The sequence below is a fragment of the Lepidochelys kempii genome, chromosome 5 (genome assembly GCF_965140285.1).
Source record: "Lepidochelys kempii isolate rLepKem1 chromosome 5, rLepKem1.hap1, whole genome shotgun sequence".
NCBI lineage: Eukaryota > Metazoa > Chordata > Testudines > Cheloniidae > Lepidochelys > Lepidochelys kempii.
In genome coordinates this window covers 131,852,613-131,870,620 of record NC_136384.1, presented here as the reverse complement: position 1 = coordinate 131,870,620, position 18,008 = coordinate 131,852,613, and the positions used below count along the sequence as shown (strand labels likewise).

The 18,008-nt window shown below is 45.2% G+C and overlaps 1 protein-coding gene across 9 annotated transcripts in view; it reads left to right on the top strand.

The window, feature by feature from the left end:
* NRG1 (neuregulin 1) overlaps positions 1-18,008 on the top strand; it is a 703,230-nt gene that overhangs the window by 285,555 nt on the left and 399,667 nt on the right. For 7 of the 9 annotated variants that reach the window (XM_073345927.1, XM_073345922.1, XM_073345924.1 and 4 more), the window contains exon 2: positions 10,300-10,374. In XM_073345927.1, coding sequence (XP_073202028.1) covers positions 10,300-10,374 — 75 coding nt within the window. The remainder of the gene's footprint in view (positions 1-10,299; positions 10,375-18,008) is intronic. The other 2 variants (XM_073345928.2, XM_073345925.1) reach the window with 1 other exon arrangement.

Below are 18,008 nucleotides of genomic sequence, written 5' to 3'. Positions count from 1 at the left end.
CCTTAGTTTCTCTGTGCCTCAGTTCTCCATCCGTACAATGGGGATAACAGCACTGCCCTACCTTACAGGGGTGTTGGAAAGTGCTCAGATACCACAGTGGTTGGAAGCCATAGAAGAATCTAAAATAGATGGCAAACCCCATGCACCTGATAGAATGATCTTGGGGAAAGGTATTTTGCAGAGATTTCCTTCCCTTTAGGTGTTTCTGGCAAGGAAGATGGTGTTTGGGTCTGTGCTTTCAGGGCACATGAAATTCAATCTTAATTAAAGTGTATTAAAACTATTATTTTGGGCCAATGCCAAGGTGAATTCATCATGCGCCCTGGTAAGGAATTCTGTAAACAGTTTAGCTCTGTGGTTCCTTAGGTGATGTCAGATGCTTTCTCCTCCGTTTTGGCTTTCCGTTTAATTTACTATAGAAATGACAGCTCTTTAAAGCACAAAAACAGGGAGCACAACACAGCTCTGCCTCAGAGAGTTTTCACAGGGAAAATCGGCAGATTGCTTTTTACTGACCTAATGCATTGATTTCTGGCAGCAGCTGCCACGCAGCCATTAGGCCCTGGAGTTAATCAGTCTTGATTTTTATTGTCAGTCAGTTCCCATGTTCATAATGCAGAATAATATCAATGCTACTTGCTGCAGTTTTATTTATAGCCACGTTCACTGCAGTTGCATAAGATCTGCTGAATTGCCTTGTAAGTGACATGGGAAGTTTAGACTCCAGACCAAGCAAGTAATAAATGTGGTAACAGGGAATTATTATTATTATTACTATTATTATTTTATTTATTATCCACACACACAAAAACTATGTTAAAATAACATTCTTTTGTCAAGCACTCAAATATTAGGACATGCCAGAATTAAGGCTGCTTCTGCAATCTCAGTTCAGCCCCCTTGTGCAGAGGCATTGTGATACGTAATGTCTCATACTTATCATCACATGCTGTTTTTTTCTGTAGGACCCCTGCCTCATTCAATGCACCAGGATGGATGGTTCTCAATCAATGAGCATCTATTCAATATTTTGCCTAGCACATTGGGGTCCTGGCCTATGACGGGGGCTCATAGGTGCTGCCATAATACAAATAAATAATAATAATGAAAATGTCAACGTATGTTTCCTGAACTGTTTAAAGGCTCCCACCGTTATTCATTCTAGTCTGATACCACACTCATCACTGCAAGATCTGAGCACTTTCCAGGGATGCATTAAGTAACATGACTAACATGAGGATTCCCTCATGTTATGATGCCAGTAGGTTGCTTGATATAATTCCTTGTGTTAGAGGATGCAAGTTGTGGGATTCCCTCATGTTATGATGCCAGTAGGTTGCTTGATATAATTCCCATAACTCTGACTGCAATATATGGTAATGAAGCTTGATGTCATGCCAGCAAAGGATATCCCTCTCTCAGGGGGCCAGATTCAGGTCAGAGATGGGGCCTCAATTAGTCAGAACCTCCATAGCTGTGGAAGATAGGAAGGTCCCTCATCCTGTGTGCGCCAACAGCCAGCGAGGCAGTTAGCCCTTGGATTGAGCCCTTCCAAAGAACTGTTTTAAAATATCTGATATTTTAATTTCAGAAAAGACATTCAGCTAAGGTAGATGTCTTTAAAGAGTACAAGTTTCCTGTTTCTCCAACTTATTGTAGCAGGTCATTTGGAGGAATCTTCAGGAAGGTTTCTTCTCGAACATTAATCTAGTGGGAGACAAATGCTGCTACGCGTGGCTGATTTCTGCCATTTTGACAATAACTGGAAAAGTGAGAATGGGCAGCTTTGTTAATAACATTTTTAACTGTATTGACTAAGGGTAAAAATTTCAGAAGCACCTAAATGACTGAGAAGCTTTTGAAAATCGTATCCCAAGACAGCTGTTAGTCGTGTTGCTTAATGAACGACTGGAACGTACTCTGCTACTACAGTGACGAGCACAGTATACAAAGCTATGTAGAATAGAATCCTTTCTTATGCCATCTGGCTGTAACAATGAATGGTTTCCCTGATCCAAGTTGGCAACTCTGTCCCGGTCAAGTTGAATTCTAGTGGTGTCAAGCAGTCAGTCACAGCATCCAATCATGCAAAGAATGAGAACAGAGTGAATTCACTGCTGACTAGCAGCAGGAAGCAGCACAAAATGCTAGTTGTTCGCAATATTTTTGGCTCTCCTGCAATTTAAATATAAGCTTCCTTGCTTCCTTGGGTGCAGGCTGTAGTTGGCTCTGCTAGAATAGCTGGTGAAGGAAACCCGTTTGGAAGACATGTTATCCACGCTGGTATATAGCTGGCATGTTGCTTGCTGGAGTTTCTTTTTGTATAGAACAAAATATCTCGGTCCATTAACTTTTAGTGCTGATTGTGTCATGGGGGGCTGAGGGATGCAGAGGTTATAAATTGCTGTAATTAGATACTCATTTGTTTTGTCTATTGCTTGAAAACATGCAGACTCTACAGCATGTTAGAAAGTTCCCTGAGTTTGGCAGAATAACATTTGTAAATGCATCCTGCAACCCAATATTAACTGTTCTTCCCCTCTGGGGATGATCTTGCTGGGCTGCCATGTACAGAGCTTCCCTTCAATGGGAGTTTATTTATGTACAACTTGTATTACAGTAGGGCCTAATGGCCCCAGTCAAGAATTGGGATCCCATTGTGCTAAGTACTGTAAAAACAAGTGAAAAAAATCCCCAGTCTCTGCCCTCAACAACTCCTGATCTTGACTCATGACAAGATGCACAGTGGGGCCCTGATCTCAGCTGTTGACTCTTGGTACTGTAATAATATACGAGATATACTGTAATGTACTATAGGAAGAATTGGTGTGAGTGGCTGGAGACCAGAAGGATTTGCCAAGGGAAGATGCAGTTTGCATTCTGAGTCTAAATGGTGGGCGGGGTAAGAGAAAGAAGTTGAATGTAGAGTTTGTGCTGCAAGTGCAAAAAGGGTATTTTCCATCTAGGTTGGAAACAGAACAAAAAGGACTCAGTCTTGTTTCGACTGAGTGATCCCACAGAATTCACATATACTTATTTTAAACCAGTGTGACTCCAATTAAATCAGTGGAGTTGCTCCTGATTGACACCAGTGCAGGCGAGGGGAGGATCTGGTCGAGTGGTATAAATAAATATTACTCGTGTGATTTTTGGGGAAAGTCCTATGGAATTTGATAGTGATGAAATGTGATAGGCTTCTATAAAAACTGAATGCAGTAGGGTTTATAGATTTTTTCTAGAAATGTATAGCTTTTAATAGAAAATTTTATCCTTTCTGTATAATTTTAAGCCAGTCTATACAATTTAACAGAACATTCTGTCCCTGTTATGGAATTCCATGGATTAGTTTAAAAATTCTCTTAGAATGTTTTCATTTTCTAGTAAAACCTATGGGATTTTTCCATAAGAGTAAAGGTTGTAGGATGGTTGGCTACATTTCAACATGTGGGTCAGATTCTGCCATCAGACACAGGCACTTAGCACTTGTGGATTTCAGTGAACACTTCATGCATCCACCCAAGGACAGAATTTGGACCTTAATGAATCAATTACTTTAGTCTGATTCACACAAAAAAACCCAGTTATCCCCAAGCTTAGACTGAGTTAAATTACAGCTTTTCTTCTCTTACATAAGAGCAGTTTGGAGTCTGGAGAGTGACTCTGAACTGCTTCTCTCAGATTATTTCCCCCCCATTGCATAAAATTCGATAACAGCTAAAAGGCATGAAAAGTGAGCTCAATATGTGTTGTTTAAAACTGTTTGAAGAAATCTGCTTTTTGTGGATGTAAATGTTTAGGACACCCAGAAATGATTTATTTACTAGCTTTCAAAAGGCTGAATTACCCTTATCCATCACTGTATAAACTCTGTGCCGCTACTATCATTGAAAATATTTAAGAACTCCACAGGTAGGCTGAGGGCCCATTTATCCATGAAATACAGCAGATTTACTGCATTACTCATCCAGAGGCTACACATCAAAGGGGATTCCTGGGGGTACGAAATGCCCATTCCTCCATTTTCTTTGTCTTGACAGCTACCAACAGTCACTCACAATTTTGCACCCTTTGGTTTAGGGCTGGTCTACGCTGCCAAGTTTTTTCCCCAAACAGCAGCTGTTGGCGATGAAACAGCCAAGGTGTACACATGGCAAAGCCACTTTTTGTGACAAACCTCCTCAGCTGCAAATGGCAGCGCTTTAATAAAACCACCTCGAGGAAAGGGATCCGGCTTACTGGACAAAGGTTTTATCGCCAGAGTACCAGTGTAAACACCTTGCTTGCTTTTCTCGCTGTAATTGGCCTCTGGAGGTGTCCCACAATGCCTGAAGTGACCGCCCTGCTCAGTGTTTTGAACTCAGCGGCCCTGCAGGCCTGCGCCCCGTCCCTTTCAAAGCTCGGTTCTGACAGCCACCGTGCTGTGCTGCTCTGCTCCAGGAACCAAAGACCAAATCATTCACGTGGAATGCTTCTGCTGTTTCCCACACGAGGAACTCAGAGGCAGACAGGGGTGGATATCTGTGTGTGTGTGTGTGTGTGTGTGAGAGAGAGAGAGAGAGGGAGAGAGAGGGAGAGAGTCTGTGCTGTGCAGAGCCAGGGAGGGAGGTGGGGGCTGATGTCCCCTTTCCCCTGCTTCAGGACTGGTTGCTTCTGGCACTGTCTGAACTTACCAGACAGTGTGCCAACACACTCACTCTCCCCCAACACACACTGTCTGTCTCCCCCCCACTTCCTGTCACACACTCTCCCCTGCTATGCCCCACACTTCAGTTGAAAAGTGGCTGGCAATCTATTAGGATGCCCATGGAACAATGGGATTGAGAAACCCGCATCACGTGATGCTGTACCTGCCCCATGAGGCATTGTAAACCCTTCCCAAAGCACCCTGAGGCCAGTTGCCCAGTGGGATAACTACCCACAGTGCACTACTCTCTTGTCGATGCAAGAGCTGCTGGTGTGGATGTGCTCCAGCGACACAAGGAGCGCAGTGTGGACATGCAACAGCGATTTAATTAAAGCACCTTAATAAAAGTGGTCTAACTTTGGGCGAAAAAGCTTGGCACTGTAGACATAGCCTTTGTCTATGATTCCCTCTTACATTTGACACATGATGTTTGCGCCGGTTCTCTTGGTTGAGTTGCAAAAGGGATCTGGAGTGAAACCAGAGAGACAATTTGATGGATGCCTGCAAAAGCCGAGTGAAAGAGAAGTTTGTTAGTTTGTTTCTCTTTTTAAGGCACCACTGGCAGCTGTAGGTCGGGAGTTTCAAAATTGCTGAGAGTTGGACACCCTCACTCCTGCTAAACCAATGGGAGCAGAGTTAGGCCAATGGGAGATTTACCACTAGCTTCAAAGAGAGCAGAGTTAAGCCAGTGTTGAGAGCTATTGAATATCCAATCCATACTGCTGCCTAGAAACAAATTGCAAGGTAGTGATGAATGGGGCTTCAGCAAGGTTTGGGGTTTCTGACAAGAGATGAGCCCAAGCCAAAATCCCATGATTTAAATATGCCTGTGCTTCCAAGTTCAGATCTGAACCTCAACCTCATACCTGTGGGCCATTTCTGTTTAGGGTAGCACGACAGTGTGCATGTCATAGCATCATCCGCAAGATAAAATATCTTTCATCAAAGTTTTTTTCCTCCAGAGATAACAAGAACTGGAAAAAACAGCAAGCCATAATTTTCTGTAGGTCATTTCATTTCAAATCTAGTGTGCAGCTCAGTATATGAAGTGGTTTTACTTGTAGGGTATAGGTCATAAGCATGGAAAAGAAAGTCCACCCATAAGTCAAGAAGCTTGTGAAATGGCTCCTCGTAAAGCCTGTATGTATGTGAGAATATGTCACAATTAACGAACTTACCAATGCAATGCTAAGTAGCATGCCCTTTATACTTACACAAATGCAGTATTTATACCAACCCTAAATATTCCAAAATCACGAACCAAACCCCCAACCTCCGAAATCAGAAGATTGACTTAAAAATCATTAGGTTTTAAAAATAATACATTGGGGGGGGGGTTAATTTGCCATCTGGTTTTTTGAGAATTCAGGGGTCACGTTTTCAAGCTTTTCTCCACAATCATGAGGGCTAGAAACGTTTTGAATGAAAGTTGATAATGTGACATTCACACTCGACTCCAGGAGCTCTGGCTTTAAGTAAAACACCAGATATCGCAATACCTGTGATAAAATGTGACTTTAATCAAAGACTTTTTTTTGTAAAGGGTAGATGAACACATAGGGTATGTCCACACAGCAAGCAGAAGCCTGTGGCAGCCAGTCTCAAAGCCTGGGTCTACAGATTCGGGCTCACACTGTGGTGCTAAAAGTAGTTGCTGTGTAGACATTTGGGCTCAGGCTGGGGGTTGGGCTCTGAAGCCTAGGAAGGCGGGTGTGCGTCAGAGCCCGAACTCCAGACTGAGCCTGAACACCCTACCCATTTTAGCACCGTATCACAAGCCTTGTGAGCATGAGGCTGTCAACTTGGGCTTTGAGCCTCACTGCTGCGGAATGCTGCTAGCTGTGTAAACACACCCTTCGGGGCTCATTATCAGCCCAGTGTGCCTGTATTTAGGGATGTGCACTGCTGACTGGGCATTGACTGTCTGATTGGCGGCACCGCACAGCGGGACTGGCAGGCTCCCCTCTGTGGCATGTCCCCTCTCCGGGTCCTACACATAGGGGCAACCAGGGTGCTCCGCACGCTGCCCCAGACCTAAGTGCTGCCCCTGAAGCTCCATTGACTGGGAACCATGGCCAATGGGAGCTGTGGGGGCGGTGCTTGCAGATGGGGCAGCACGGAGAACCACCTGGCCGCACCTCTGCTTAGGAGCCAGAGAGAGGACATGTTGCTGCTTCCAGGAGCTGCTTGAGGTAAGCACAGCCCTGAGCCTGCACCCCTGAGCACCCCCCCACCTGCACCGCACCCCCGTTCCCCAGCACTGATCCCCCTCCCACCCTCTGAACCCCTCAATCCCAACCCAGAGCACCCTCCTGCACCCCAAACCCTTCATCCCCAGCCCCACCCCAGAGCCTGCATCCCCAGCTGGAGCCCTCACCCCCTCTCGTACCCCAGCCCCCTGAGCCAACCTGGTGAAAATGAGCAAGTGAGTGAGGGTGAGAAGAGTGGGGGGACGGGACCTCGGAGAAGGGGCAGGACATGGGCGGGCCTTGGAGGAGGGGCAGGGCAAGGGTGTTTGGTTTTGTGCGAGTAGAAACTTGGCAACCCTACAGCTGAGAGAAAGGCACACTGCTGACGCACATTAGTCTTAGCAGCTGGGCAAATTGGCCATAACGGGTCTGATCCAATGCCGAATGAAGTCAAGGCCCACAGTTGTGAGATGTACAATGGTTGCTGACTCTTACGATTTTATTGTGAGTCTCGTGATATTTGGTGGTTTTTCTTAAAGCCATAGCTGCTGGATTCATGTGATTCAGGGAGAGTCTACACTACAGCTGGGAGGGTGCTTCGCATACTAGAAATAGCATACTAAAAATAGCAGCGCAGCCGTAGTGGCTCAGGCTAGCCATCCAAGTACGTGCCTAGGGGTATTGTACTGCGGGCAGCTAGCCCGAGCCACCATCCATGTTGCCTTGGCCACATTGCTATTTTCAGCACACTAGCTCAAGCAAAGCTAGCGCATTTCTGTCTACCCATGCTGGGAAGCACCCTCCCAGCTATTGTGTAGACATACCCTTTTGTGAGAATCTGTTTTCATTAAAGAAAAGAAATATATAAATAAGATATAGAAATAAAAAGACATAGTAGAAACAACATATGCCTATGGAATGACATAAGTTAAAATGGATTTGTAGGGGAGGAAAGACTTTAAAGAGTTGGAGTGTAGGCAAAGGAGAAAAGACAGATTTTCAGGTAGATGAGACTGAAAAGAGATGAAACTGCAGAGGAGAAGGCTCTTGCACAAACAGTGGTGAGACTGCAGGAAGAGACAGGAGGGAGGGAGGTGATAGTACTAAAGCAAATGGACCAGTGACAGAACGAGGGAAAGATTAAAGTTGGAGCAAGTTCAAGAAGAATCTTTATAAACAACAAGGGCTATTTGGAAATGGGCTCTGAGCTGAATGGGAAGCCAGTGAAGGACTTTGAAGGTTTGCTTCTTATTATGTGTTAGAAGGAACCTCAGCAAAGAGACAAAGGGAGAAAAATAACACAGAATAAAGAGCAGCTTAATGTAAAATATATGATTTTTTTTTAAAAAGTCCAGCCAAGAGAACAAATTAGTCCCTCTGTGCTTGCCTGGCTAGATAACACAAAGAAGAACTAACGCTATTTCTTTCTTTACCTGCTTTAAACCAGCACCCATGGGAGCCATGCCCCAAAGTGAGAGATTTTTCATAAGCACCCAAAGTGTTGTAGGAGCCACGCACTGAGGGGGGAGATTTACAGAAGCAATGAGACTTGTGCTTCTCACTCACTTGGGTGCTTTTGAAAATCTCCCCCCTTCCGTGTTATAAAGGGAATTTAGTCTGAAAGACTTCCAAAAGTTGTGTTTTGTTTTTTTAAATGAAAAAGTAATGACAAGTCGGCATGGCAAGGGGCAGGAATAAATTTTTTATTTACTTTTACTTTTTACACAAAGATGGGGGGAAAGTGAATGCATTCTTCACTAAACTCTAGTTTATAAAAAGGATTTCCCAGTTCATCTGCTTCGTCAGGACCTGAATCCAGTGAGGCGGGATTGTGGTCTTGAGCATGAATTGTCTCTTTAGTCTCTGCTTATCACAAGACAGAAATGACTTTAATGGGGAACAGTTGCACTTGTGTCAGCAATAATGCAGCATTTGCTGCTTCTGTATGAGTGAAATGGGCAGGTTTTTGACAGCAGACTGCTCAAATGCATGTTTCAGCACTTTCTCCAATGGAGAATTAGCTTCCCATCTTCGCTTTAAAATATCTTTTATTTTAAATAACACAAATGCTGTTTTATCAACCACGTACATAGCTTAAGTGATGCTTAAGAGTGTGGAGTCCCATCAAGTTCTAGAAGAATAAGTGGAAAAGGGAGAGCATTTAAAGAGAAACCAGTGCTTAAAAAAGAGATGGTTCATATTTACAGAGTAAGCTTGACTCTGTTCATTACCAGGACTGCATACCAGGAAATCTCCCAAACTCAGATGCAGACTAAGGAACTAATGCCAAGCTCATCACTCCACAGTTAGGAAAAATTAGCTACTATGTATAATGACAGGTTTCAGAGTAACAGCCGTGTTAGTCTGTATTCGCAAAAAGAAAAGGAGTACTTGTGGCACCTTAGAGACTAACCAATTTATTTGAGCATGAGCTTTCGTGAAGTGAGCTGTAGCTCACGAAAGCTCATGCTCAAATAAATTGGTTAGTCTCTAAGGTGCCACAAGTACTCCTTTTCTTTCTACTATGTATGTGTATGTGCATCCTCAGTAGCTGCTAATTTTATAACCGTGGGGCCTGATCCTACACTCCTCTACATAAGTGTAACTCTATGGAAAACAGTGACACTATTCCTGATTTACACTGCTGTAAGCAAGAGGACAATCAGGCTGTGAGATGAGTAATGGATCCTATGCATGGTAAATATCATCTCCAACATTAAAATGTGCAGTCCTCTCAACCCAGCAGGCTTTAAGGTCCTGTGAATTGCCTCTTTGTTTTAAAATGCAATATCTTTGGGAGTAATTACATGAGAGGATTATAAAGCACCTATCTGTAAATTTTGCACAGGCAGATTCCTTACAAGATTATGTAGCAAGTACGGTTTGTGAAAGAAAAGCAGACCCCGTAGATGACAATGGTTTCACCAACATGAATTAAACACATTCGTAACACAAAAGAGGAGTTTGGTGTTTTTAAGGGCTGTTGATGGAATGGTGAAAGATGATCCAAGCATGCTGATAGAGCGATGTACAGAATGCCCTGGACATGCCTGTTGGGACTGCTTGGCATGTGTAAAAAACGAACAGCCCATTACTTTCTTTCTTCATGTGTGTATTGATCTCAGTACAGTGCAAAGCATTTCTTGGGGACTGATGCTTAGCAAGGGCTAATGGTCCTCTGGCTGGACTTTAGGCCATCAGCTTTTCCAAGCCAACCTTGAGCAGACAGCCCGACATCTCCATTGCTATTGTCTACAGTAGGTGCATGGGAGGGCGGGGTAGGGCATTGCAATACAAACTGGCATGCAAATAGCATTAAACAGTTGAAGTATTTGCTGTTTGGTCAGTGAGATTATCTAAATATCCCCTTCCCTTCTCTTTCTTTCCCCCTCCCCGCCTCCCCTCTCTTCTCCCATTTACTGTCAGGAAGGGCCACTTCTGAAGGGCCAATTCAGCACAGCCTGGCACCGACAGAGACTAACAACAACAGCAGCTACAACAGTGAGTGGATTTAAAATCAAGGAACCGTTTGAAAGATGTGACTTTGTGTACATGGAATGTGCAGTAACTGTACTGAGGACTGGGGATGTGTTTGTGCTCGGCAGAAGTCCTCTGCCTGGGCCATCCTTAGAGCTTCTGACACCCCCCCACCCCCGATCCCCAAAGTAAGGTCCATTACAGGAGCCATGGGAGATGTGACCTGAGAGCCAGTAGCTGGGAATGTCACTAACGAAATGAGTTTTAGAAATTCCCTGAATTTCGGAGAAACTTATTGCAGTGCTGGATATAGGCATATTAATGATATAAGCAAGCCCAGGAAACCAGAAGCCAGACACAGACTGAGCTATCAGGCAAACAGTCATTTGCTCATTCTCTGGCATGCTCCAGGGGACTGGTGCCCATCCTAGTTTGGTGCTGAGTAGGAGCATTGATCTATGTTACATTAACTCTGCCTAATCTATTCTTAGAGCAGCAGAGATCCGGCCTGCTGGCTTGCGGCAATTCAGCTGCTGTCAGCCTGGGCCTCTCCACTCCTCCCTGTGCTCCCCAGCATGGGAGGGAAAGGGAGCATTGACTCTTCAGCTGTAACACCCCCACGTAGTCACTCAGGATCCTGAAAAAAGGAGGACTTGTGGCACCTTAGAGACTAACACATTTATTTGAGCATACGCTTTCGTGAGCTACAGCTCCCTTCATCGGATGCATAAGCTCACAAAAGCTCATGCTCAAATAAATGTGTTAGTCTCTAAGGTGCCACGAGTATTCCTTTCCTTTTTGCGGATACGGACTAACACGGCTGCTACTCTGAAACCTGTCAGGATCCTGAGTTTGAACAGCCCTCTTCCCTGCCCCGGCAGTGGGGAAAGAGCTCTGGAAGGGAAAGATAAAAATGCACGACCCTTCTACAAGGTCCAGGGGAGAAACAGCTGCCCCTTTCTGTTCCCCGTAGAGGAGCGAACAACAGACGTCTGCTGGCTCCCTTCCCGGCTGGGGATGCTACTGAGACCCCTGCCCCGGCATCGTTCGGCAGGTGGATTGGGCTGGTGCGGGGGATGGAAGGAGTCAGCAGATTGGAGGAGGAGAAGGGCAAGGATGGGGTGGTGAGAGTGGGGAGATAGTCTAAGTGAAGTGTGCACATGCACAGACTGAAGGAGACTATGGAGCAGAATGGGGAGTAATGAGTGAATTGGGGAAGGGGGCATGACAGGTGGAGAGTAGTGAATGGATTTGGGGCTTGTAGGCATCAGAGACTTGAGACACATTCCAAGGTGGTGGAAGTGATGCCAAGAACATGCTATGGGTAAGCTGGCCATCAGAAAACCTGGAATCCTAGCTCCCTATTGTGAAATGGTCCCTCCCATGGCAGAAAGGGAGAGAGATCCCTGACCTCAGCCTGTCACCAGTTCAGGACTCACCACAGGTACAATATAATTTCTAGCACCTTATACTGCCTATTGCACTGTGTGTTTATGCAAGTCTAATGTTTCCCTCTAGGGCAGAGGCAAAATACAGCCTTAGTGATGGGGTTGCCTCTCTTTTACGAAAGGAAACTCTGTTGTCCTCAGCATAGTTCTAACATTTTCCATGTGTTAGATAGATACTGCACACTTAGTACATTACGGACATAGTTTGCTAGAGTGATATTTGTTAAATTCTTGCTCATGAACCATAAATAAAACTGAAATAATGTTATAATGGCCTAAACCAAAATCTGATCGTATTATGCTGCATGGTGAACAATGGGAGAGTTACAGCACAAAACCAATAGCTCACTGCTCTTTGATTGTAAAAATGAGAATTGTTTGTTTTCTTGCCATATTTAGCTGGTTCTTCCATGATCTGAGAGATTTGTACTGGTTTTTCCCCTGTAAATTGTTCTCTGTTAGTTTGCTCAAGTTCCACAGTACCTGTAATCTGTGATTTGCCTGTGTCAATTGTTGTTCACAAGTGTCAATATCCTGGGTAATCAAACCAGCTGTTTCGGCAGTCCTAGCCCTAATCCTGCAGTATATGGAGGTGAACTTTGAATTCAATGAGGCTACTCACATGCAAAGTTATTCACGTGCATTTGCAGAATCTGGGCCTGTGTTTGTACCACAGGGAAATGAATTTTAAAACTGAATGGTGCCCCTAGAGTATCTGTATAGGACACCTGGGGATTTAGGGCTTTTGCTGACCCTGAGCATGTCATCAGGTAAACTGGATATGATGCATACATTGTGCAATGAGGATGTATGACATTCAGCATAGTGTTTACACGTTTAGGGGTCTCTTACAGGAGTGGGTGGGTGCGGTTCTGTGGCCTGCCCTGTGCAGGAGGTCAGACCAGATGATCATTGATAGTCCCTCTATAAATTACTGGCTCCTCTTTAAAAAAGAAAAAAGCTTGGTGATGGTATTATCACTTGTGAGGGTGCCCTGCAGAGCAATTCATTTTGTAATTAAAAGCCACTGTTTGTCTCTTGAGTGTCCCTTAGCCACTCTGTGTCTTCCACATCCTTTGCCTTTTTTAAAGTCCCATTGCCATAGTTCCTTTCTGTCTTACTTTGTCTCACTGCACAACTTTACATTTTTGATTCACGAGTTACTGCACGTAATCAGATCGTAACAAATCCTGGGATTAGATCTGAAAGCTAGGAATTGTTGTTGATTGTATTATGCCTGTTATGTGGCCTCATCCAAAAGAGAAACACATTCAGGCTGCTTAGTGTTCTGTGAGTCTGGTGCTTGTGAAATGCAGGTGATAACTGCACTGGCTAAAGCCATGCAGTAATGCAGGCAGTTATTGTGCAGGGCTCTCAATAGAGCTGTCAATGCCCTTCAGTCCTGGTTTGCCATACCTTGGATATTCAAAACCTCGTTCTCTCCTGAGCAGACACTCCCATCTGTCAGCAAATGTATTAAACACCACACATCTGGAGACAGGGAGGAGACCACCAGACAGTACCTCCAAAAGTTATTAGTGTTTGTATTACAGTAATGCCTGCAGCCTCCAGCCGAGATCAGGTCTCCATTGCACTGTAAAGATGCATAGTGAGAGACAGTCTCTGCCCCAAAGAGCTTACAGTCTAAACAGATAGGACAAAAGGTGGGAGAAAGGAAGGGGTGTTATTCCCATGCCACAGATGAGGAGCTGAGGGTACATCTACACAGGAAAAAAAAAACCTGCAGCAGCAGGTCTCAGAGCCCAGGTCAACTGACTTGGGCTCACTCTCTGGAGCTAAAAACAGCAGGATACCTGTTCCCCTTTGGGCTGGAGCCTGGGCTCTGAGACCAGCAAGTGGGGAGAGTATCAGAGTCTGGGCTCCAGCCCAGGCAGGAACATCTACACCGAACCCAAGTCAGTTGACCTTGGCTCTGAACCTTGACACCGTGTGGCGACGTTGTTTGCTGTGTAGATGTAACCCGTGAGATCACAAGACTGACAAGAGGTCACACCAGAGGGTTGTAGCAGAGCTCGGAATTGAACTTAGCCTGATACCCAGTCTGGTGCCTTAATCACAAGATCATCTTTCCTCTTTGTAAATCAACTGTCTTCCCAAAAAAAAACCCCAATGGTGGCATCTTCTACCATTGTGCAATGGTGAGGAGCTGTAACCTTTATGTGGGCTACAGTTCACTTCATTTCCCACCTCCAGTGTCTTAAAAAAAACCCAACTCCCATAGAAAGTAGCTGGAGACCCAGAGTTCAGCAAGAATCGCACAGGGTCAACCTCTCCACATGCAAGTCCCAAAAGGAACTAAAGAACTGAATTTAATTAAATAACTTTATAAAATCGTATAATAAAGAAATAAATAATCTAATTTTTACCGCATGACATGGCTATTATATAATCCACAGACATTACCTTCACAGTTATACATAAACATATTAAACAAATTAAATTATAAAACAAATTAAAATCTGAACTGTTCAGTCCCCACAGAAACACAGTGAGAAGAAAGGGAAAGTTCCCAGAAGCGCAGGTTTAGTTCACCTAAGTCTGAGTTAGAGTCTTTGATCACCAAATCTAGACAGTCTGCTGAGTCTAAAACAACATCTTCCCTCCCCTTGCTCGTAGGGATCTTCAGCTGGATCCAGGCAGACTCTTCCCCTGCTGAAATCACTGCTAGCCAGTCAGCTGATGGATTAACCCACCATCAGTTACGGGTATAGATTTAAGGAAAACCCTGTTACAAGAAAACACAAAACTGAAAATAGCAAAGTAGAAATGACTCTTTCCCCATTACTGCATTTAAAAAAAGGTTGGTGACTCAGACTAGTTGAGACAATTTAACTGGAACAATTTGGCTAAAATCAAAACAACATTCAAAGCATACAATTAAAAGAGTTATTTTTCCCTCCCAATTTCCCCTGGCTATAATTAGCATTGCCCAGGCTTCCCTGTTAGAGGGTTAACAATATCACTAACGTGCTGCAAAATGCTTCAGAGTTAGGGACAACAGCCTGCTTCCTGCTCCTGGGCTCAACTTCTCCCAACTCACACAGGGCACATGGCCTTCCGCAAAGCAGCTGCCCTGACTGGAGTCTGACCCCAGCAACAGGGAGTAGGGCTAGGCAAACTACAGCCCGCGGGCCAGATCCAGCCCATGAGGGCTTTGGATTTAGCCCGCGGGATTGCCACCCCCGTGGCACTGCGGGGCTAAGGTAGGCTCCCTGCCTGCCCTAGCCCCACACTGCTCCTGGAAGCGGCAGGTACCACGTCCCTGCGGCCCCGGGGGAGGGAGGGGGGGAGCAGAGGGCTCCGTGCTCTGCTCTGGCCTGCAGGCACCACCCCCCGCAGCTCCCATTGGCTGGGAACGGGGAACCGCAGGGACGTGGTGCTGGCTGCTTCTAGGAGCGGTGCGGCATGGGGCCAGGGCAGGCAGGGAGCCTGCCTTAGCCCCGCTCACACCCCGGAGCTGCTCAAGATAAGCAGCGCTGGGCCAGAGCCCACACCCCGAACCCCTCCTACATCCCAACCCCCCGCCCTGAGCCCCCTGCCACACCCACATCCCTCCTGCACCCCAACCCCCTGCCATGAGCCCCCCAACCCCAGCCTTGAGCCCCCTCCTGCATTCCACACCACCTCCTGCCCCCCAACCCCCTGCCCTGATCCCCCTTGTAAACCCTGCACCTCTCCTGTGCCCCAACCCCTTGCCCTGTGCCCCTTCCTGCACACCGCACCCCCTCCCACACCCTGCACTCCCTCCCGCACCCCCAACCCTCTGCCCCAGCCCTACATTCATGGCCCTGCATATAATTGCCCCACCCAGATGTGGCCCACCCCTGTACTGGAGCATACCCAAAGCTTCTGGATGCGGAGTGCTTAATCTACCTAGCAACAATGACCCAGACACAACTCACTCCTACCTCCTCCCAAGGAGTCTCTTAAAGAGATATCTCCCTATTAGGCACATGGGTTACAGAGTTATAGAGGAAAAGAGCATGGTGGAATGTTATGTATTAAATCAGAATTAAATCTGCGACATGCTCAGAGCAGCCAGGAAGTGAAGAAACAAGGACTGAAGGGTGGCTTAGAAGTATTGAAAAGAGCAAACAAAGCCCAATCCCCCACAAACCTCAAGCTGACACTGATCGACACTTTGGTGAGTTGTCTCAGGGGCATGGAGACTGAAGTACCCCCTCACAGAGGTCAGCGATGAGGCATATCGGTAAGAACTGGAAGAAGCTTGTACTGCCTGCCTTGTTCCTGTACTGTGGGTGAGCGTTCAGGTTCCATGTCTGTCAATGCAGCTAACGTTTTCACAAGCACTAATCTCACTTCATTGCATGGTCTGTAAGGGAGCAGATGCTCTCTGAGGGCTAAATGCCAGCCACACTTTGCCGCTAGAGTGTGAGGTAAGGCTTGGTTCTTTTCATGGGAAGAAGGCATGTTGTATTATCACATGATGACTTGTGACGTGGTTTTTATTGGTCTCTTTTTGTATGTTGTCAAAGGCTGAATCTGTTTGGTTTTGATGGATTTTTGATTCCCTTCTTTAAGCACTGTTTTTTATCTGTTTGTTGTGACTGGTGTTTAATCTGATAGAAGGGTTCAGCATAAATTTCTGCTTTGTATGCAGAGTTAGTAAGTATTGCCCATCATTCTGGGGTCCTTGGCTGTTGTATTCCGTTCACTAAGGTCCTTATCCAAACTCCAAGTTTGTGGAAAGACTCCTATTGGTTTTAATGGGCTTTGGAGCAGATTCTAAACGGGCCAAATGAATTACTGTAATAGAATTGATGGTGTTTTCCCTACTGGTAGCTCTGACATTACTGGTTATTTATGCCCTATCAAATGGCAAACTAACAGGCAACCTGGGACATAGCAAATTTAGGCTGCAACCAGCAAAAGATTATCTCATCGTTGATACAAGGTCTGTAGAAAGAAGTCTAGTGAACCACTAGAACGTGTAGTAACTTAGTTGTGTTACAACAAGTTAGCAGCGCGCTACGGAAAGCTGATGTTTGTTACTGCAAAACGTTTATACTTCTGTCTTTCTGAATGCTCTGTGGCGCTAACTTGTACCTCAGGATGCCCTGATATTTGTGGCAACCTGAAATTTTTGTCAGCATGTAAAATGGATGGAAAAATTCCAACGTAGTGCTTTATACTGATTTGAAGATTAAAATGTATAATGAGTTGCTCTTCACTGTAACACTTCGCTTCCTCTTTTGCCTCCATATACACACTCTTATCCCTGCTCAAGCCACTGGCCGGCCATTTTTTTAAGATTACCTTTTCCTTCTCAACAGAGTCTTGAATTGGAGGGTTCCACCATCAAGTTTCCATTCTTATCTTTTTCAACACTGGTTTCATCGTTCCTCAGACTTCATGTACGTTATCCAGCAGCATTAATTTTGGTTTGCATGAATTATCCTCCATACATCCCTGTGTGTAGTCAAGAAGTTTATGCATTATGTCCTGTTTAAAGATTTCTTTTTATTCCCATAAGTTTTATTCCTTTAAGTTTCCATCACTTAGGCTTTTGCAGTGTCCAGGGCTTCACTGCTTCCAAGGTCTCTGCATTCTGAAGTCCATAAGGAAAAGTCTGTGCTGGTTCACAATGCATTTGCCAGGTATTACTGTACCATTGATTATTGGTGATAGATCACTTTTTGTTAAAAAATAAATCCATTTGGGACTTTTGTCTTCCACCGGCTATGAGGTGACTTTCCCTCTTCTGAACGTTTGTGTTTGCAATCACCATGTCCCGTGCCAGACAAGTCTGTGGGACCGTTGCCCGCTCAGAGTTTCTGGTTCCAGTGCCATGCCCTCCATGGAATACTTCATACACAGCCTTCTCAGTGCTAACATGTGCACTTGGATTTGCTCTGAGAATTATCTTCTCATTGGGTGGTATGTTTCCAGTGAAACACAATAACCCACTGAAAAACTCACAATAACCCACAATAACCCACTGAAAAATTCGTTTAACTTTTCATCTTCTCCTAACTGTAGCGCATACCCATTTACTATATGGATCGTTACCTCTTCCCAACACTCATCCCTCTGTTGTCCGATGTTCTGGTAATCTCTATCACGTGCCTCTTCGTGGTTTCATCCAGAATAACTCTGATACCATTTCAGGATTTTGTAGCCCTCCACCTAGGGTGACCAGATGTCCTGATTTTATAGGGACAGTCCCGA